The sequence below is a fragment of the Typopeltis vanoorti genome, chromosome 22 (assembly GCF_054136105.1).
Source record: "Typopeltis vanoorti isolate ZY-2024b chromosome 22, IOZ_Tvanoo_1.0, whole genome shotgun sequence".
Taxonomy (NCBI): Eukaryota; Metazoa; Arthropoda; class Arachnida; order Uropygi; family Thelyphonidae; genus Typopeltis; species Typopeltis vanoorti.
The window spans coordinates 39623645-39647225 of NC_143570.1; the positions used below are offsets into that span (position 1 = coordinate 39623645).

Sequence of the window (23581 nt, forward strand, 5' to 3'; positions counted from 1 at the left end):
ACTACAGTGCTGTGTGAGGATGTGGTTAAGAATGATGATGTTTCATAGAGCTGGATTTTGTAGTCCTTGAGAAATATGTTATATGGATGATTGTTCCAAAAGAATAGAAATAAAATAGACAAAATGAAACAGACAGATGAGAAGTTGCTCAAGTTTGAGCTTAACTGTGCAGAACTGCTTGTGTTTTTACGCTCTTAGAGGAGGAGGAGGAATAATGGTTGGCACTTCAGCAAAACCATGCTGATGAACATACTAAGAGAGAGAGGGGGGGGGGGGGGCATCATTGATTACCCAGGTTGTTCTCTCAGATATCATCAAGCATTTTTTTTATGTATTGCAAACGTGTGAACATTATTCTAAGATTGGTTGGATTTAGTATTTATAAATAATTAGCAGTTCTCGACAGTATCAAAAGGGACACCACATTTTCTGGAGGTTAATTCAGGATAGAAAGAGATCTTGTCTGGCAGTCTGAGTGTTATTTCAAAGATAATAAGAAATGAAGTTTTATGGGGGTTATTTTTCATGAAATCTATAGTACATTAGTACTTTGGATAGGGTAAGGATTTTTTCTATTTTTTTATTAATTTTTATTCTTTTTTACATTATTTATTTATTTTTTACATAGCCTGTAAACCTTGCTTTAGATTCCAAATATGAAACTTTTTCAAGCTACTTCAGGTATCCCATTATGAAAAACTTGGAAGCTTTGAATACTTTTGCATTTTTGAGCACTACATGATTTTTCAAATGAAGATAAGTGATGGAGTGTGAGTGTTCTGTTATCAGCAAAACTGTGAATAGGCATCAAGGTTAATGAGAGATGGTTCATTAATGTATAAGAGGAAAAGCATGGGTGAAAGAGAGCTCTGAGTACTTCAGCATTGAAGAGCAAAATCTGAAAAAGAAACCTGAACATGACTGCAGTTAATGACTAAAGAGACAAGTGGCTACCAATTACAAAAGACAGACAATAGGATGTTAATTTTTTGAAATGATAGAACCTTTAAAATTTCAGCTATAATAGTATGGCTATTTCAAACTTTTTCATGTCAGTGTCCAAAATTGAGTTATGTAGGCTAGAAAATCTGCTATGGATATAGAGTATTGGAGTCTGTGATGATGGTCATGATTAGCTGTAGGTCTTTAGATGGTGATGAAGTTGATGATTAGTGACCTTTTCTGTTATTTAAGAGAGCACTTTGGTCCTCTAAAAAACTATCACCAAGTGTCAATAGACTGGTGGTGAACTTGAATTTCCTTTTTTTTTTTAATGGGTACTGAATAGGAACTTGTTTCTATATTCTAATATGCAGATGTATGAAGGATTGTAAAGAAATATAGGTTTGAGTGTGGAACATAAATTTTTAGCACTTTGAGGGGGAAGGGGTGATAATACTATTAGAAATGGAAGACCTGTTGGTATCTTGGCAGTTAAGGATTTTTCTAATATATTTTACTGGAAAGGCTGAGAAGTAATGCCTTGGGCTGTTCTTGGAACACAAGGAAGTCAGCATTATCACTGTATAATTTTACAGTGTTCCATTTCTACATGCATGGAGTAGAAACATGAAACAACACAAACTGAACCCAGTAGCATTATCGACAAACCAGAAGTCATTTGAGTCAGAGACAAGTTTTCTGCATTTGGCCCTTTTATAGTTGATTTATATTCACTGATCATTTTTTATAGATTTTTTTTTGAGTTGCTGTGCAGGGCTGAATGCAAAGCTGGAATTTTTTTCTTGGACAGCTTTGCAGTCTTGCCAAAAGCCAAGTCTTAGATGCCGTTTGGAGATGTTGGATGGAATGAGTAGTGAAGGCTGTCACTCCATTGACAATTATTTCAAGTCATTCAGTCAGTTATTTATACAGTCCAATATTCGTGAACTTACTCTTTATTTTTATACACATTTTCTTTCATTATTTAATGAGTACACTGTCTATGTCACATAGCATGCATTTATGACTTTGATTTTGGTCACATCTAAAAGCAAATATGCTATTAGTGTTCAAAGGAAGCATGAGTAGTGTTAAATATCCAGTATAAGAATTATATGCATAATTTAAAAAAAAGTTGAGAGTTAATGGTAATTACTTCTCAGATCATGAATACAGGCATAAATCTGAATGAATACAGCATATAAGAATAGAAATGATTAAACCTGGGTTTAATCATTGCTATATTTCATCTCATTCACTGTAACATTGCCAGAGAAACAATATTAAAATTGCAAAAACACACACAAAAATGTTCTAAGCAATAAGTGGAAAAGTACACTGAAAGCCTAAAGAGCCTAAAAAACAGCATCTGTGAGTGTGCTGTTGGCTAATCTTAGCTGTTGGGCTAGATAACTAAGAATAAAAGTTTCTCAAATTAATTAAATTGACCTCAGTCATGGTATCCTGATTTGTTTTTATCAAATGCTACCACTGCCACTGGAATGGAATGTTTCAGGCCAGAATTATTGAATTCCTAATGTTCAATATAATCTTTGGGTTTGCCATGACTATGACAGTATTACATCAGAAATGGGATAATACTGACCGAGAGAAATGAGTACCTTGATCGTAGGGGTGAGGATAACAAGCAGAATGTCAATGAAGATATAAAAGTAGGGAGTATGGTAAGTTTGAAACATTGTGAAGTTTTCAAACATGGTAATTGGGAGGATGAATAGTGAGAAAGAGTAGGCAGGTTGCAGAGAGAGAGATGTGCTAAAAGAGAAAGTGGAATGTCTCGAGAATGAGTTGAGAAGTGTGAAAGAAGAGATCAGGTGACAGGAAACATTGAATGCAAAGCAAATCAGAGCAAGAGTGAGAGAGTTATGGGAATGATAGAAGAGGAGAGAATAAGAGAACCAGTAAAAGAGGGAATGAGAAAAATGTGAAAGAGTCCTGGAACCAGGAATGGAGAGGTGACTTGATAATTTATTGTGGAGAGAGAGATGACAGGACAACAGATAAGTAGAGGAAGAAAGAAAGTATTAGAGGAGAGATAGTGAGGGATGCAGGTGAATAAGGAAGAAACAGAGGTATGATATATGGAGACTCGATGATCTGTGGTGTGCAAGATAAAATGCCTGAGTGTTTTCCTGGAGGAATGATAGAAGGTGCATGACTATGGCAATTAAGCATGATGAAAGAGTGGATGAGATTGTGATAGTGGGCACGAATCACTTGAGAGGCAGTGTGGAAGAAGACTGAGAGAGGGAAGATAGTGTGTGTGTTCCCCAGGTATCATAATACAGAGAAGAGCATCAATAATGAATAGTATAATAGCTAGAATGTGTTTAAAGAAAGGCTTGGTATACATGGATACCTGGAGGACATTTGAAGACAGAGAGGAACTGTATGCAAGAGATGGCTTGCATTTGAATTAGGAAGGATGTAGGCATCTAGAGAGAATGATGTTCTCTGAACAAGTCAGGGGGTCACTGCAGGGAAACTAGAACTCAGAGTGGATGGTAGCATCCTGTGGGAATAGGTGCTTGGAGAAAAAAGTGGGTAATGCTTAATCCAGTGGAGTCTGGAAGGGATAATGATAGGTAAAGAAACAGTGACAATGCCTTTATTCGTTATGCTAATGCCAGGAGTATCTGGGAGGGAGATGAATTAGTGGCGCTGATAGCATTAGTCTGTCCAAAGATTATTGGAATCTCTGTGATGCAGTTGATGGAAGGTGATATACTGGTAGGAATAGAAGTATCAAGGTATAGATAGCATTTTTCGACAGGATAGAAAGGGAAAACGCAGTGGTGGGGTACTGCTTTTGATAAGTGATGACTTATGTCTTGTCCGAGTGGAGGATTTGGAGGGCAGTGGCACTAATGGTTTAAAAGCATATGGTGTGAGGTAGAGGTGGACAGGATATTTAATGGGGTGTTGCTACAAGCCAGGGAGAATAGAGGGTCAAGAGTAGGAAATATTTACACAGTTGACCTTAGCAAGTGCAAGAAGAATGATTGTTATTATGGGAGATTTTAACTACAGCCGTATAAATTGAGAAAAGGAAACTGCATGTAGTAATTAGGAAATGGAATTTCTGGAATTCTTGAGGAACAAATTTCGTAGGCAATGTGTAGTAGAAGGAAAATGAGGTTTGAGAGTTTTAGATTTGGTCATAGCATCAGAAGAGTTAATATCACTGAGATGGCATCTCTGTCCCCAGTTGGAGGAAGTGACCATGTGGTTTTGACTTGGAAGATGAATAGACATGCAGCAGCATCAAAGAGAAAGGAATTTATGTGGAATTAAAAGGCAGGTGATTATAATAGTCTTAGATATCAACTTTGTGCATTCCATGGAGGGAGGAATTGGAAAGGCGATATATCATTAGCGCTTTTGAACTTGTGAAGGAATATTTATTAGCAGTAATAGCAAGCTGTATACCATGAGTGAAGAAGAGAACACAATTTAGTGTAAAGTGAATGACAAACAATATCAAATAGGAACTGCAGGTAAAAAAGAGGTTATGTAAGAGATATAAGAAGAGGCAAGGTGGGGGGGAGAACAGATACATGAAGAATATAAGACACAGGCCAGGAGAGTTTTAGTTTGGTAAGAAAGGCAAAACTGGAATATGAGAACAGATTGGCTCTGAGATTTTGCTATGTGGCCAGTAGGAGGAGAAATTATTGTGGAAGAATGACATTGTTGGGTAAAAATGGGAATAGAGTAGACTGATGCAAAGGACATAGTGGAGTTTTTCAATGTTCACTTTATTGGAGTGTTTCATCCTGGAGATGTAATTTTTAATACTAGAGGGGATAGAGTAGGTTCGAGTTTTAGAAGTGCAAGAAGAGAGTTATTTCAAATAATGAGACTCTGGATGTCAATAAAGTAATGGGACTGGATGGAATTTTGCATGAATTTGAGAGAATGCTAAAGAACTTGACTTGGCTTTTCAATGAATGTCTGTTAATGGGAAAGGTGCCCAAGGAGTGGAAGGAAAGTGCCATTGCATAAGGGAGGTAGCAGACAGGAAGTGTCAAACTATCAACCAGTTTGTATTTCATCAGTAGTTGTTAAGATCTTGGAGAAATTAGTGAGGGATCATATACAACATTGGGCATATGACGGTAATGATGTTATCTGTTAGATTCAGCATGGATTTGTTAAGGGATGCTCTTGTGTTAGTAATGTGATAATATGATTGCCTTTTGTAATAAACTAACAAGAGCAGTTGATAAGGGAAAGGCATATTGTCTCTCCTTTTTTAATGAAGGCATTTCACAGGGTAACACATGATAAGCTGATATTTAAGTTGCAGCACCGGGTTTAGATATCAATTTAGTGAACTGGATTTGTGATAGATAGCTGATAGGTATTAGAGAGTTGCATATGGGGGGGGGGGAGCAGTATCAAGGAAGCAGAAGGTTACAAGTGGGTTCCGCAGGCTCAGTACAGCAACCTATATTATCCATGGATTGCAGGGAATATTCAGTTGTTTGCAGATGATGTTAGGAAGGCTTATTAGTAATAGTGCAGATGTAATTAAGAATTATCTACATGTTAGCACAAGAAAAATATATTTAACATACTGACAGATATTTCAGTTTCAAAATAACAAACTGTCATCAGTGCCTAGACAGAAAACAATTTTTTACAAGTCAGTATATTAAATATACTTTTCTTGTGCTAACATGTAGATAATTCTTAATTTCATGTCACAAATTTCTCTCAAAAGGGCAACTGAATGTGGGTGCCAATTTAATGCAGCTAAATATAAAGTCTTGAAGTTTGGGATACATTGATGGGAGGCTGCATACTCTGTTGGAGGAAATGTACTGGAGAAAGTGGGAAAGACAAGAGATATGGGGGTGATGATTGATAGAAGCCCAAAATTCAGGGAACATATTATTGCAGCAACCCAGAGGATTGCTGCAATACTGAGAAGGATGCTGACCTGTAGAGATAAAAGTTGTCATTCCATTGTATAAAGCCCTGATCAGACTACACTTAGATTATTGTGATCAAATTTGGTCCATGGATTTGAAAGGGATAATTAAACCATGGAAAGAATGCAGAGGCAGATAACAAAGATTGTATCAGTAGTGTACAATGTTAGTTATGAAGATAGGATGAGGGAATGTGGACTGCAGAGTTTGGTGGATAGAAGGAGGAGAGGTGATATGATTGAGACTTTTAAACTGTTGAGAGGTGGTTGAATGAAAGAACTCTCCAGGGTTGACACTGGGGAGTTCTTTCATCTGGTGGAACAAGGGGAAAAGAGCGAGGAGGGCCATCTCTGGAAGTTACGAAAGGAAGTTGTGAGCAGTGGTTTCTTTGCATGGAGGGTGTTTGAACCATGGAATGCATTGCCTGATAAAGTGGTGAGAGCACGAATGGTCAATGAGTTTAAGGAGTGGTATGATAGACTTCGTGTTTTCTAGGATGGCCTCTCACGATGAATCTTGCAACGCCATGGAGGCCTGAATCATAATACTAATAATAGAATTGCTATCTTATTCTTGCACTTTCTTATTCTGAACAAACTAACCATTCTGCTAACAATAACTGCTAATGAATATGATCAAGCCTCTGTTTAGAGAATTCTTGATAAATGTCAACTTCAATCAGTCCATAATACTAAAAGTTGCCATATCTCACATTTAAGGAACAAAAGTGCCTTCTTTTTTACTTGCCGCAAACGAAGCAAATTGTTCTCTCCTGCCTGATCGAACAAGTTACCTCCTTGGTATCTTAATCCTGATACTTGATATAGCAAGGATTAGGATTAAGATACTTTTAATATGTCTATATAACTTGTTTTTCCAAGTGAAATAGGTTGAATGCTTGTAAATTTAGCAATGTCTTCAGGTAAATAAGGATACAACATCAAAAAACATAATTGTTTTCATAAAAAATAACTAATACTCAGTTTAATAGGTCACAATAGATCCTTTCTTTCATGCTTACATGGTGATCAGAATACATTATGCAATAATCTTGCAACGCCATGGAGGCCTGAATCATAATACTAATAATAGAATTGCTATCTTATTCTTGCACTTTCTTATTCTGAACAAACTAACCATTCTGCTAACAATAACTGCTAATGAATATGATCAAGCCTCTGTTTAGAGAATTCTTGATAAATGTCAACTTCAATCAGTCCATAATACTAAAAGTTGCCATATCTCACATTTAAGGAACAAAAGTGCCTTCTTTTTTACTTGCCGCAAACGAAGCAAATTGTTCTCTCCTGCCTGATCGAACAAGTTACCTCCTTGGTATCTTAATCCTGATACTTGATATAGCAAGGATTAGGATTAAGATACTTTTAATATGTCTATATAACTTGTTTTTCCAAGTGAAATAGGTTGAATGCTTGTAAATTTAGCAATGTCTTCAGGTAAATAAGGATACAACATCAAAAAACATAATTGTTTTCATAAAAAATAACTAATACTCAGTTTAATAGGTCACAATAGATCCTTTCTTTCATGCTTACATGGTGATCAGAATACATTATGGAAAATTATGCAGACAACTACCATGTTAGAGTAAAACTTTAGTTTAATATAAACCAAAATGCACACTCGACATTTCGACCTTCATATCAAGGTCATCATCTGGAGCACACACATATACACTCATGAGCAGTTGAATTAGAGATACCTGTCGTGTATGGTGAAATAGTGTGGTCGCCCTGGAGAATGGAATAGCGGCGCGTGACAGGGATGTCATCAGACCTTCTACTGACTATCTGAGTAATAGTTGAGCACAGAATGGGGAAGACTTGAGATCTCAGTGAATTTGATCATGGCCAGATGTATGGGATACTCCATCTCCGCAGCCGTGCAGGCACTTGGCTTTTCATGGGCCACTGTGTCAAGAATGTACCGTGAGTACATGGAATTGGATAAAACCACAGACGCCAGGGAAAACTGCCGCAGTGTACAACATGTCGATGACAGGGGACACTGTCGGCTAGCTCAGATGGCAACAACGGATAAACAGGCCACAGTGCCACAGATCACTCGCCAATTCAATGCTGGACAACAACGATGTGTGAGCAACTACTACACCATTCAGAACCATCCCCTCACTATCGGGTACAGAAGCCACCGCCTGACTAGGGTACCTCTGCTCACCGCACGTCAAGGCACAACGATTAGCATTTGTGCAGGAACATCGCCATTGGACCCTCGACGCATGGAAAAAGGTCGTCTGGACTGATGAGTCGAGGTACTCGTTGGTACACGCCGATGGCAGGGTGCAAGTGCGTCGTCAAGCACATGAAGCAATCGATCCTTCTTGCCAGCAAGGTACAGTTCAGGTCGGTGGTGGTGGTATCCTCATATGAGGACTGTTTACGTGGGATGAAATGGGTCCCCTGGTACATCTACCATTGTCCCTCACCGGCGAATGATACAGGAACCTGCTGTCGGATATTGTGCACCCTGCAGGAGACCTGTACCTACAGCAAGGCAATGCACAGGCCCACTGCTCCTGAATTGTGGCCATGTGGGTGGATGAACGCTTCATGGACATAAGTATGCTTGGCTGGCCCCCAAGGTCCCTTGACCTCAATCCTATTGAACACATCTGGGATGCTGTCGAGAGCAATATATGCGCCCTGGACCCTGCTCCAACCAATCTCCATGCATTGTGGGAAGCTGTGCAGCGGTCATGGATCAGTTTGGCTCCCCAACACTTCCGGTGCCTTGTGGAGTCCATGCCATGCTGCATCGCCGCCGTCATCAAGGCAAAATGGGGGTGCTACCTGCTACTAGACAGGTATTTCTAATTCAACTGCTCATGAGTGTATATACAGAGAAACAAGTTGCACTACAATCTACGTGGTTTGTTAAAGTTACTGACCAGCCATTACAACAATTATTGGCCTGACTTCTGGTTAAAAAAAAAAAAACTTTTACTACATCAAAGCTAGAGTCCTATTATTATTATCTATTAGGTTACAAAATTAAATTGAGCTGGAAAGCAACATGTTTATATATATATATATAAATTAAAAAAAAATAAAAAACTGTGATTATACGTATAAATTTCAACCTATGGAATAGTTACCAATAAAAGCCTAAAATTGATTTAAGTCAAACAACATGAACTCATACAATTTGCTATCGAAAATTGAAAATCTGAACTCGCTCCCGTTTCTGGATACACTGGTCACACGTCTTCCCTCAGGCAGTCTATTCTCCATGGTTTACCGCAAACCAATGCATACTGGCCAATATATTGTTAGATCTAAAATAGGCAACCTGATTTTACATGATGTCACCATTCCAGAATCTAACAATAAACATAAAATAAACATGCATACTTATCTTTTATCACAGTATAACTATGTTTTTTTTTGTAAACAACATCCTGTATATTATACTTTGAATTATGTGAATTAAAATTAATATATCTGTGTGTCAAGTATAAATGTAAGTCAGCAAAAAGGGGCAGTTATAAGAGAAATTATTAGTGATTTTCTACAAGTGAAAGAATGCAAGTTATTCAGCAACATAGGACAAAGATCGCCCTAACGCTACAAGAGAACCCGCGGGCATCACATCTAAGAAAATATTGTGATGCATACATTCTTGGAAATAGAAAGTCTCGTATGTTGATTGGTGAAGTCACCCAGTCAGAGACCAATAGGCGGGACGATAAGAGAAATTCAAACTCGGAAAGGTGGTGCTCTTGGGGAGCGTATAAAACCTGCGACATGGAATTGAATCCCCCCCCCCCCGTTTGTTCCTGCATTTTCTCTGTGTGCTACAAGTGTTCATCGCAGTTCAGCTCTTATTTTTAAGAGCTGACTTTCGAGAAGTTCCGGCATGGCACCGCAGCAGAGTTCGGCAAGATCGAACATTGGCCGTCAATGAGAAGGATCGTTGATGTAAACCCTTAGCAGAGAAATAGCGCCTGGCTCAGGAGAGCATGTGTATCCCACATAGCGAAAAAATCTAAATAGTCAGAATCGTAACAAAGAAGGAAGGACGGAAGGAAACCGATAAAGAGTAGATAAGTACTTTCACATGTTCTAACTCCTTTTTGAGAATTGACTAACAGTGCAAAAAGAGTGTATCTTAAACTTGTAATAGAAGGAAGTGTGAAGAACTGTGATTTATGTAAATGACTCTATGCCTTTTGAAATGAATTTTAAGAACTTTCAGTTAGATAAAGATTTTGTCATAATTCATTCGAGAAAGATCATCAATGTGCTAAATTCCTAAGTGACCAAATTGAGTTGTAGATAAGAATGTAAAATATGTTGAAATATTTAATTTGTTAACATTTAGAAATCAATGCTTAATTATTTTAAGAACAAGAGAGTGAGAGAAAAGTAGAAGTTTAAATTAGAATTAATAATTGTCTTAATTTTGTATTGCACTGCATAATAAGTTCATTAAATTTACTTGATACTTTACATGTCTGTATTTCTGATCATGCTGACTGACCCTGACCCTTAATAAAATACGAACCTGTGATTGTATGTGTGCGCAGGGATATCCCAATTAAGAGTAGTAGGGCACGACTGCAATAAACTAGGAAACCTAAGCCTTCTGAATTTTAGCTAAGATTATAAGTAGCACCTGATATCCTATGACTATTCTGAGGCTGAGTTTAACTCTACCCTTAAGGTGCCCAGGCTGGCACAGTAAATAAATTTGCCTGAGTGAATAGGATAGTTCATAGTATTCAGGGAACAGGTATTTCTGGGGGCCCTAAGAAAGTTAAATTACGTAAGGAATAAAATAAAGTGAATAAAGAATAGTGTGATAGAACAAAGGCGCAGACCCGACGATAAGTATATAATAAGAGAAGGAATGTAAGGATTTGATAACATTAACACTAAGATGTGATAAAAGTTAAAATTAAAATAAGAATAAGATAATAAAAGAATAAAAGGAAACACAACAATATATAAAAGAGATAGCCCACATAAACAATGGCGCAAGGATTTTGATAGAAGAGGTTGAAGTAAGAAAGGACATAATTAAATATAATAATAATAAACACTACATCTTAACAATATACATGCTAACTCATATCACCACCCATTGCAAAAATTTGGAGTCATTAACGACCTTAAAAACAGCAGAGCTATAACAATTTGCTCTAATCAACAAGCTCTTAAACAAGAATTAAAGATTATTTGCAACACATTTATAAATAATGGCTATAACAAAGATACTATTAATAAATTTCTTCATAAAACTTCATCAAAAAAGAATATAGATTACAGTAAAACCATAGTCATCCCATACATTAAAGGGTGATCAGAAAAAAATCATTAGAATCTTACACCATTATAATCTCAATGCCACTTTTAAATCACCTATAAAATTAAAAAACATATTCAACTCCTCTAAGGATCTTCTCCTCCCATTGGCACATCCGAGTTTATGCATCTACTGTGCCCTTAACTTACCTTATATTGGTGAAACTGGACGTACAATCCTTATATGTTAAAAAGAACACAAATGACACATTAAATATAAAAATTTTGGTGAGCAGGCCTCTCAGATCATGCTCTCAACACCCTACATCAAATTGATTGGAAAAGTACCTGCTCTTTACATCATACAAAAACCTAGTATGAAAGAAAATTTAAAGAAGCCTGTGAAATTCTGATTAACCACCCTAATCTTGGTAATAATGGTGGCATAAAAATTCCAAGAATTTGGATGGCACATATTCACCCTACTTAGTATCTAGCTTTTTTTTTTAATTTTATATATATATATATGTTTATTTATATATATATATAAACATCTCCAGCCCAATTTAATTTTGTAACCTAATAGATAATAATAGGACTCTAGCTTTGATGTAGTAAAGGTTTTTTTTTTTTTTAACCAGAGGTCAGGCCAATAATTGTTGTAACGGTTGATCAGTAACTTTAGCAAACCATGTAGATTGTAGTGCAGCTTGTTTCTCTCTATATATGTGTAAGCTCCAGATGACTTTGATATGAAGGTCGAAACATCGAGTGTTCATTTTGGTTTATATTAAACTAAAGTTTTGCTCTAACGGTAGTTGTCTCCATAATTTTCCGTAATGTGTCACAATAGATATTTAATTAAGCCTACTAGTTTCGCCACATATGCGAGTGGATTCTTCTGGGTCAGGAAGAACAAATATACAATAAGTGATAAACGTTTTTTCTGCTGTTGTTGACATCTCCAATGTGAGTATTTTAAATTAAAAGTTAATGATGCCAAGAAATTATATACTTGATTTCATCCTTTGTTCGAGTGTAAGCAGACAATTTTGCACATGAAGTCACTACATGACTAGGATACTTGTATATAAAGGCCAACGACTTCACATCAATTATTGCCTCAGTATCATATAATGCAATAGACCTCTAGTTCACTTCTCATATTGGCTCCCACTGATGAGACCTCAAGGAGAAATGAAAACAAAAACTCAGTCAGTGCTGTAACTATACTGTGTCAGTTAGTTAAATTTATCATAAGTGGTTTGTTTAGGTTAAGGGATATTACATCTCATATAGTTTCTTAGCCGAATAAGAAACTCAAAGAGTTTCATGCCGAATATAGTAAAAACTATATATAAAGTTCGGCGATTCCAAGCGTAAGCAAATACCTGGATACTGCAGCACTGATCCCAAAGGGTAGTGCAAGCTGGGGCAACTCGTGGTAGAGGTGGAGCTCCACCTTTACCGATAGTTTTTCGGCATTGAAACTCATAGATCGTAGTTCTCGATCTTCAGTTTCACTTACTGGCTATATAACAACATAGAATTTTTATCCTTCTAATATCTATTAAGTTGCCAGAAAACTAGCCGTTTGGCTTTTCATTTTAATTACAAAATATAAGTACACCTTTATGGCATTCGTATAGTGAAGGTATGTAAGTTCTTTTCACTAAGCTTTGATATCTTCCAGGTCTACCTACTCACTGATGAGACCTCAAAAAAGGTTGAAACCGGTCTGGGTAGTGACCTCTCCTCATAATGCAATGACAGTATTACATCTCTTAGGAGCTGTGTTTTACATTATGAGAGAATATCAAGAATAGTGAGGGAGCTTGCTCCACCTTTGCTTCGATTTGCCTTCGCCGATAGTTTTTCGGCATTGAAACTCATAGATCGTAATTCTCAATCTTCAGTTTCACTTACTGGCTATATAACAACATAGGATTTTTATCCCTCTAAGAAGTAGATAGCATTACAAAACATTAATGTGAATTCAGCTATGGGATTAGATAGTCTACCAGCTTGAGTTTCACTTGAAGATGTTGGAGAATTGTCAGTGCCCTTGACCACATTGTTTAATCTAAGTCTCAGCTCTTTGTTAGTCCCAAGGGGTGGAAAGAAGGGAGAGGGGAAAATCGGTCCATTGCATAAAGGAGACTCCAAAACTGATGTAGCAAATTACCAACTGATCAGCATATCAGGAATTGTTGCCACAGTATTGGAGAAGTTGGTTCAAGAGAAAAATGCAGGAGTCAATAGATGGAAATGGAATAGAATACCGTATGGGAGGCAGCATGGTTTTCTGAAGGGTAGATCATGCCTCAGTAACTTGCCGACATTTTATAATACAATGACAGCTGAATTGGATAAAGGTAATGAGTTTACAGTGATACTGATGGCCCTTGGCAGGATACCACATGGAATTCTTATCAGCAAACTGCAGAACATGCTGATGGATATAGGGTTGGTAAGATGGATAGAAGAGTGGTTGATTGAAAAATATCAGGAAGATGTTTATTCAGAAGGATTGTCCAAAAGAAGACATGTGACTAATGGTGTTCTGCAGAGTTCTGTTCTTGGACTGCTACTACTTAATTTATTCATTAATAATATAGGAAATGATATGGGAACGTATCTGAGAAGAACTGTTCAGTTATTTGCTGATGATGCAAAGTTGGGTAGAGCAATAATTAATACAGTTGATGTCAAAATTTTGCAGGATGATTTAGATAAATTGGGACTGGGCAAAGTAGAATGGATCTCAATTTAATGTGGCGAATGGAAGGTTATGCATTTTGGGATGAAATGATTACCAGCTATATACCAATTTGGTGGTATATAGCTGGTAATCATTTCATTTCATATAACGGTAGTCCATGAAAGTGACAAAGCCAGAGACTTGAGAGTGTTCCTGAATAGGGAGTTAAAGTTTAAGGGGGTGCATAGCAAAAGGGGCTAAAGCAGCTCATCAGATTACTTGATTACTGAAGAATACTTAGACAAGCAGGTTATTGATGAAAAATGTTGAAAGTTAATTTTCACTTGGTTAGACTATAATTAATTTAGTTTAATCCTTTATCCAAGTGTGAGCAAACAAAGTTTGTGCCTGAAAATATCTTCAGGACTGGGGTAAGGTAGTACAACACCGGGCAACTCGTAGCCAAGGTGAACCAAGCTAACAACACTCCTATCTCAGTATCTCCCATAATGCAAAACACATCTCCTTGTGGATATGTATAATGTTATGCATTAAGGGAAGGGCCACTACCAGACTAGTTTCAACCTTTATTGAGGTCTCTTCAGTGGGAGCCAGACCCAGAAATGGAGATACCAGGCAGAAGCAATGGCGAGGTAATCTTTACCTATAGGAGTTGCCAAACGGTGTGCCACCTTTTTATTAAACTGTGATTATTAGAATCAGTACTGAGAAGAGTATTCTAAAATTGTACTTGAAGTATTAGCTATCTTGGTTTTCAAATGTATTAATGATTATATATATATATATTAATGTTCATTATTTACTCGGTAGAACTGTATATAAAAAAGGAAATTAAATGACTCTATACCGAGAATGACAAGTTTAATGTTAAGATACAACTAGTTTCGTTCAATACATCAACTTCTTCAGGTATCACAGGCAAAGAATTAAATAAAAAATAACAGAGACATAATAAAATACATTAACAGATCTAGTATAAAACACACAAGTACATTTAAAAGAGAGGAATGCGTACTTGAGTTCCAACTGACGTTGACTACGTGCAAAAGCTGGTGTAAGTGCGCCAGTATTGGATAGTGGCAACGTGTGCATCAGAGATATTATAGCTAAGGCTATTGTTAATATGTGATGAATCAAGCGATATTTCTCTAGATTCAATTATTTTTCTTTCAAGTTCATCATAGCACACATGGATGTTAGAAGTTAGTGGCCAGTCTACGAGGTGTTGTCAAAATCTCAAATGGTCTTTTGTTAACAATGGATTCTCTCTTAAGAAGATTAATAAATTTCTCTCTGTCCACCAGTCAACTGCTGCTGAAGATTCTTCTCCACCAAGAGCTTTTATTTCATTACCATACATCAGCTCTCTCTCTCTCCCCAAAACTTGCTAAAATGCTCCAGAAATTCAACATTAGAACTTGCTTCACTACATTTCCTAAACTTCGTTCCATACTTAGTGGACCTAAAATGAAACATCTCCCTACTCAGTATCCAGGAGTCTACAAGATTCTGTGTGATTGTGGCAGACCATACTACGGCCAGACCACTAAATCCATCCTTTTACGCATGGAAGAACACAAAAGAGACATTTCCTACAACAGAACCAGAGCCAGCGCTCTCTCTAGCCACGTTCTCTTCTCCATCAACTCGGATGAGGGCTGTCAACACCTCGTAGACTGGCCACTAACTTCTAATATCCATGTTTGTTATGATGAACTTGAAAGAAAAATAATTGAATCTAGAGAAATATCGCTTGATTCATCTCATATTAACAATAGCCTTAGCTGTAATATCTCTGAAGCACACATTGCCACTATCCAATACTGGTGCACTCACACCAGCTCTCACATGTAGTCAACTTCAGTTGGAACTCAAGCACGCATTCCACCCTTTTAAATGTACTTGTGTGTTTTATACTAGCTCTGTTAATGTATTTTATCATGTTTCTGTTATTTTTTATTTAATTCTTTGCCTGTGATACCTGAAGAAGTTGATGTATTCAACGAAACTAGTTGTATCTTAACGTTAAACTTGTCATTCTCGGTATAGAGTCATTTAATTTCCTTTTATATATATATATATATTTTTTTTTTATGTTATAGTGGTGCTATTTATATCACTTTTCTTAAGTTTGAAAATGTAAATGTTTTATAAAATTTTTAATATTTCAAACAAAAATATGAATTTTATAAATTAGTATATAAATGAAATAATGATCATTACATGTTTCAACCTTCAGATGATAAAAAAGATGAGAAATCAAAAAACGTAATAAAAGAATTAGAAAATATTGATGATGAAGCAGACCAAAGAGATTTGCCATTCATCAAAATTGATGATTATGAATTAGCAAGATCATATGGCATTGATGATGAGTTACCAATACTAGTGTACTTTGAAAGCCAGATTCCAAGTTTGTATCAAGGTAATGTTTATATATAGATGTTTAGAAAGTATTCTCCACTTTAGTAAATACATTTGACCCTTGAAGAATGCAGGTTTGAACTGCACAGGTCCACTTATGTGTGTGTGTTTGAATAAATATATTGGAATTTTTTTTCAGATTTGTGACAATTTAAAAAACTCATAGACGAACTGCGTAGCTAGAAATATTGAAAAAATGAAGAAAAAGTTATAGATGTCACGAATGCATAAAATATATGCAGGTAGTCTATTTTATCATTTACTACCGTGAAGCAGCATTTCCCAAACTTTTCCGACGATGGAACACTTCACAAATCCTTAAATTTTCATGGAAAACCTTGGTTATTCTTTAATGTAGTAATTAAATGTTAATTTAGCTTATTTTTATTAATTAATAATTAATTAAACATAAACATCATTAAATTAATTTGTGCTGAATTTTCATTGACATATCCCATTCTGATCACCAAATATTTATAATATTATAAGTACTTATGAGTGAATGCAGACTTTTTCTCCTGTGTGCTGCTGGTACTTTTCTCCTCCTTTTGTACATCCTGGAGATCGCTTTGTAGGCTGGTGGTGGATGACTCACTATCTGTTGCATCACAAACACCTTCAATAAGAGATTTCTTAATACGAAAATTAAACAAAGTCTCTTGTCTCTTATTCATATTAAAATTTAAATCTGCAGGCCTATTACTTTTAAGAAATCATGGCACTACAGTTTTGAAATTTTCACCCTACAATACGAACTTGCAAAGAAAGTATTCAGTATTACTAGATTTGAGACCTGGATACAGACTACCTTGATCTTCAATTTCAGTGGAAAAATTTTTTTTATACTTCCTTGTTGATTGGTCACTGACATTTGCTACACAGATGTCATTTCCTTCAGTTTTGAGAACAGAGGATACGCCACCCATTGTTATAATCTGCTTGCAGGCAATTTTCATGACCAGTCATAATCAGCGGTATTCTCTTTCCCAAATGTTGAAAGGTTTCAATGTGTGAAAATTAACGATAATTCATGAATACTTCCACGTTTAAAAATACACGGCTTGGTCACTAACATTTCCTACAGAGATGTTATTAGGCGTTCTGGGTCTGAGCTTTTCGACATATTCACGAATATTATTCTCCTCAGAATATTTCCACTATAAAATATTTATTCGTGAAAAATGCTTAGTAAACTAAAATGACAAATTCCAGGAGAACTTCTCGTGGATCACTTATTCACCTTCTGCAGAACACAGTTTGGGAAACCATGCCATAAAGTATGCACAAGTCTATCATAAAAACTTAAAATTTATCTAAACTTAAACACACAAACACTTATAGACTATGCATGGCAATTTACAGTCGAGAGAAAGGTAAACAAATGTAATGATGCGGTATTAAATCATAACTGCAAAAAAGTTATTAATTAGTGAAATTAATTAATTAACATGAAATAACAATTTCATAACGATTCATGAGTGTATGAGCTAGGTTACCGCAAAGCAATCATATTGATTGCACTATGCTACCATAAAGGAATCATATTGCTGCTTCTTCATTATCAAGTCATGAATTGTTATACCTATAAATAAATATGAATCTCTTTTTCAAGTTATCTTTTCATTTTTGATGTCTAGTGTTAGTAGTACATAAACATCTACAGTGTTTTGTATCATATAAGACAATATTGATGTAGGTATTGACAGACAGATGATTCATCTTGTAAGCAGACTATGTAAGCTTATGGTATGGATAAATACAGTACAGTACTGAAAATGTATTTTCACTTCCTTATGATTATCTTTAATAATATTTTCTTTTCTCTAGCTAACTTTATTGGAAGAATATAGTATATAATACATACATACCATACAAAATATATATGTATTATATACTTATTTATGTTATCGGTAAGTCTTCCAGTCAACAGCAGGCTATTAGTAGTTACTGTAAGTTTTTGGGGGAGTCGAAGGTTATATGTGGGTTTTAGAACAATGCGGGAGGTCGGTGCCCTTAGCCTCGTTATTGTTCAAGGGTCAACTGTATTTTGTTTTATGCTTTATTGTCAGTTCCTTCTCATCTTTATTAGAATATGTAACAAATGTTTTTCTGCAAATACAACCAATTTTTAAAAAAAAATCTTTGGCAATTTAATTTAATTTGTTTCCTAACATTCATTTACACAAATATTCATTAATCTAAACAAAGGGACAAAAATACTGTTATATTAACTAATATGCAAGTGTCGGGACAATGCTAGTTGTTGCTGTCACATTATCTGACATAACGCATATTAGTTAATACAATGGTTCTTTGGTCACTTTGTTTATATGTACTTGTGTTGAAGTTCTGACAACACGACTGTGTAATTAATTTTTTTCTAGTCTTTTTTATACAAGTCTTGTATCCAGATGATGTAAGTCTGATGACTTACAAAATTTGTTGGGTTATATTGCATATTTTAATAAACCTGTTTTACATTTAGAAAACATGTGGTCACAATGCCAGAAATTAAATGAAGATTTGCTAAATTAAAGAAATATTTGTGTTCATCAAGATTAATTCATGTTTGCTAAGCCAGTGTCTCAATCTTTCATTATCTAATACACCTTTAATACACAGTTTTCCCATTGGAATATGCTTTCTCCCAATCCTAAATCTTCATCTTTCTTAAACACTATAAACTCTTTATTAGCTAAATTTTTTGTACTATTTATTATCAGTTATTATTGCTGTTGTCAGACCATTGTAATACCAGTAAACCTATTATAGAAAGTCCCAATCGACCACTAATATATATGTCATGGCTAAAACTATTCAACCTTTCCACATTTACAGCACTTTCTATCATGCATTATGCTTGCCATTTACTTGCCATATAAAAAAAATCTACTTCTTACTCTGTTTCTCACCACTCAAGTATAGACTATCATTTCCTACCTTCACCCCATCTCTGTCTCTCTTTGTTTCTCTCCACTTTTAAATAACCCTTTTGGTATTATAATCTGATAAAATCCCCTCACTACTTAATTTTCTCCAGCATAACCATATCACCTCTCCTCTGCCTGCTCACTAAACTTTACAGATTACACTCCTTCCTCCCATTGTAACCAATATTTCAGAGTCTTGATAATCTTGCTAAGTTACTTGTTTGGGCACACTATTGCCAGAATTTTCTCATCACTATTTAGTTTGCACTACCAAATTGGTACACAGTAGTTGAGGCATGGTTTAATCAAGATCTGTACTATTGTCTTGTTTTGCGTATAGCATCACACAACTCTTAGTTTCAAATCAATCTGTTCGTGTTCTACCTTGTAGTTAACTATTGTTGCCACTGATGATAGTCTGTAATATTCAAGCTTGAATATATGGCTTTAAATATGTATTATTACTTATTTCCTTGTGTTTTTCATGTGAATTAAAGAAACCTCTCAAGGCACAATAATCTCTTGGAGAACAATTACAAACCCTTCACGGGGAAAAAAAATAACCACGAAGACAGTAAATTTTGAAAATTATCTTTGTTACAAGGAGGTAAGTGGCTACCAAGGATATCCTTTCTCAAATAATGCAGTGATCTCTAGATTATTCCAAACTTTGCAAAACTGAAGGAAACCATCAAGTCTCCTGGTGCACACAGTATCTATTTCAACCCAAGCCTATAACTTGTCCACAATCAACTTCGAGCTGCTAAATGTGAACTAGCTTTTAATGTCTTATCTGTGATCTCCAGAATTGTATTACCTCGACTAACCCATATAGTTCTGACTGTGTCTAATTGCTCTTTGCACCATTCGTTTAATAAACACAACTGACATTTAGATCATAAATTCAATGCCCTTGTTGCTTAGCAAAACACTCTTGATACTGTTCCAGAAAATTAGGTAGTTAAAATCTTTAAATGCCCTTTAACTGAAAGTGAAATCCTTATTCTTTCAAAAGGATATGATTTTGCATAGTTCCTAAAAAGATAATGTACTTAGATTTCCTTTTCAGCATTAAATGGAACTTATTCACTCACTCACTCTCTCTCTCTCTCTCTCTCTCTCTCTCTCTCTCTCTCTCTCTCTCTCTCTCTCTCTGTCTGTCTGTCTGTCTGTCTGTCTGTCTGTCTGTCTAGTGAGGGTGCTAATAAACTTTGTTTCAAAGTTTCATCCATCCTATTCAAATCAAAGCAGCTCCCACCTAGAAGGAACTCTTTAGCTGAAATAAAAGCTTTACAATCCTTAAGATGCCACAGTCATTTTATTATTACTAAAGCTGACAGGGAGGAAGCTACAATAGTTATGGATATAGAAGGAAAATCTCTCTTTTATTCCAGGATCAATCAACATACCATTAATTGGATCACAACCCTACGAACAGACAACTTAGAAAACTAAACTCACTACTAATTCTCAATGGAGACACAAAACTTAAAACTTATTTTTCTAGAACCCCTAGGCTCTATGCTCTACCTAAGATACATAAGGAAGACATTCCTCTTCATCCAATTGTTGACTGCATAGATTCACCTACATTTCCACAGGATGTAGTGAAATTATTCGACATTGTTATTCACTCTGGATATTTTATTTGTCAAAATCAGTTTTACAATCAAGTTGAAGGAACTGTCATGGGAAGTCCATTCTTGCAAACTTTTATTTAGAACATTTAGAAGACATTGTTTTCTCAAGTACACTCTCAACCATTTAATTCATTATATAGATGATATTTTTGTAGTCTGGGCCCCACTGAAGAAACATTACCGACTTTTGTATCTAATATAAGCAATCTACATGCACAAATTAAATTTACTATGGAAATAGAAAAAAGACAACAAATTATGTTAGATATTCTACTCCTCCACTCACTATCAGGTGAATTAATTACTTGCACTTATCAAAAGCCTCCTATCAAGATGCTACATTCAACAGCATTCTGCTCTCCATCCCTCACTGAAGACTGAAATTATAAAAAACTTAATATGATCTGCTCATACTATTTGTTCTACACCTCAACAATTACAGCAGGAGCTCTTAAACATCAAATGACATGAAACTCAATGGCTTCTCAGAAAGAACCACACAACAGCTTTTAAATTCCTACAATCCTAGCTCAAATAACAAGGAAGTAGTACATTGAGTCTCAATTCCATATATTTTGGTCATTTCACAATCCATTTCCAGAATTTTTAAGAAACACAAGTTATTGGCTATTTTTCTTCCTATCAACAAATTATCATCATAGTTTCCATCTTCCAAAGATGAATGTTCTTCTCTGGCTCTTCCTGCTGTCTACCAAGTTCTTTGTGAATGTTATTGTTCTTACTTTGGACAAACTGAACGCTTAGTCGAAAAGAGAATACAAGACACCAATCTTATATTAGCAACAGGAAATCTGGCTTGGCACAGAACGGAATAGATACAAACCACAGTATCCTATGTTTTGAAACATACTTACTTCATTTTGTCAGTATAAATTTGAATGTTATTTAAAGAAAGCAGTGAAGCCATACTTCACCATCAAAACTTAAGTCATTTTATTAGTCCATTTTGCTCTCCACATTTGCCTTGATTAACTATTACTCTACCTAATTTTGCATCATCAGCAAACAACTGAATATTCCCTTTCAGGTCATTTTCATTTTGTATATCATTTTGTATGATTCGATGTGATGAAATTTTGAAAAAATTTCCCAACATTGATTTTACAGAGGTCTTAAATCAAGTGAAAGGAACAAAATTGTACATTACTGTATTTTAACGGATAAATACTGATTGTAAACTTGCAAAAGTAACTGGCTAAAAGAATGACGTAGAATTGTTCATAAATTATAAACTATTAAAGTAAAGGTTCAAAAAAATTGTACATCACATTGATTTAATATTAAGTTTTGATGTAAAATTGTAAGAGTAACAGAATTTTAAAAGTATTTCTGCCTCAAGTTAAGAGGATTAGACAAGATTATGTGGGCAACTTGAAAGTGAATAAAGGTAGTGAAGGTCATTCAGATGTGGAGATTTTGCTACCAAAACTGAAGGTCAAGACAGCAGCAACGTCAAGATTCGAGGGTCTCTGACCCTAAAACAAAGAACTTTGGAATCATATAAAAGAGGCCTGGAGAACCTCAAACAGGGGGAAGTTTTTTGTCTTGCTGCAGTTCGTTGGCCCGCTCGGACTTCCGAGATTTCGTTGGAGTGTGACCCCTAGGCACGTGGAACCAGGAGAGGCAGATTATTCATTTTCGGTAATGGAACATGCCATGTGCGACCAGATACACGGCACCTATAATAGATCCACAGCCAACGGTGAACTATGCTACAATTCCCAGAAGAGGACTACAGCAGGACGACCGCCGAAAGCCATTCAGTGAAGGCTAGTGTACAGAACAGAGGAAAGCAGTCAGCAGGACCGCCACTAATCTTTAAAGCTGGTAGGACTGTATATGTTTCTGCAAATTTGGGAGTAGATTCTAATGTATTAATGCTGAGGTAATGATTAAGAATTGTATGTCCACTGAGCATAGCTTTGTTAAAGTAATTGTATAGTCGCTATAAGAGATAATTGAGGCTGAAAGTTAACAAGTATATATTAGGAAGAATGTTAGCCAATGATGTAAATTGTAACAGCCAGTAATTGCCTAGATTTGCAAGATAAGTTAAGTATTGTGAATAGCAGGTCTAATTTGTAAGGTTACGATTTGCGCTCAAGATAGGTATTAGAGAAAAATTGTTTAATTGTGTATCATATTGTAAAGTTGCATAATTTTAAGCAAACAAAACATGTTTTGTTTGCTTAAAATTATCGCCTGATCTTTGACCATTGCACTGTCTCATAAAAACAACCGAACCTGTGTGCTTAAATTAGAGAAATTGCCACGACTGACTATTTAAGTAATTATTTTAGAACATGATCTATTCTATAAGTGTTATAACTAATCTTCTCATGCTATAAAATTAATTCAGGATGGCGCAGTCGAAAAACAATATAAATTTTTCTTGCGTTAGATAGTGTGGGAGATAGTTAACTGTAACCGTGAGTTGCCTATTCCAGAGGCCTTCTCACTGACAGTGCTAACACTTGTAGAAAGTATAAAGGGATTACAAGCAGGGACTAAGTTAATAAGATAAGGAGAACTTAACAGAGAGTCTGAAGTTAAAGTAGACTTAGGAAGGATAATGATAGAAAAGAGTAAAAAAAATAAGAAAGAATAAGAAAAAATAAATAACATAACCCAAAATATTACAATACCGACACCCGACATT

General features: G+C 35.6%; 1 protein-coding gene across 2 annotated transcripts in view; it reads left to right on the forward strand.

Annotated features, from left to right (window-relative positions):
• LOC150094342 (uncharacterized) overlaps positions 1-23581 on the forward strand; it is a 484937-nt gene that overhangs the window by 100844 nt on the left and 360512 nt on the right. For both annotated transcript variants that reach the window (XM_090412362.1, XM_090412363.1), the window contains exon 8: positions 16147-16332. In XM_090412362.1, coding sequence (XP_090268488.1) covers positions 16147-16332 — 186 coding nt within the window. The remainder of the gene's footprint in view (positions 1-16146; positions 16333-23581) is intronic.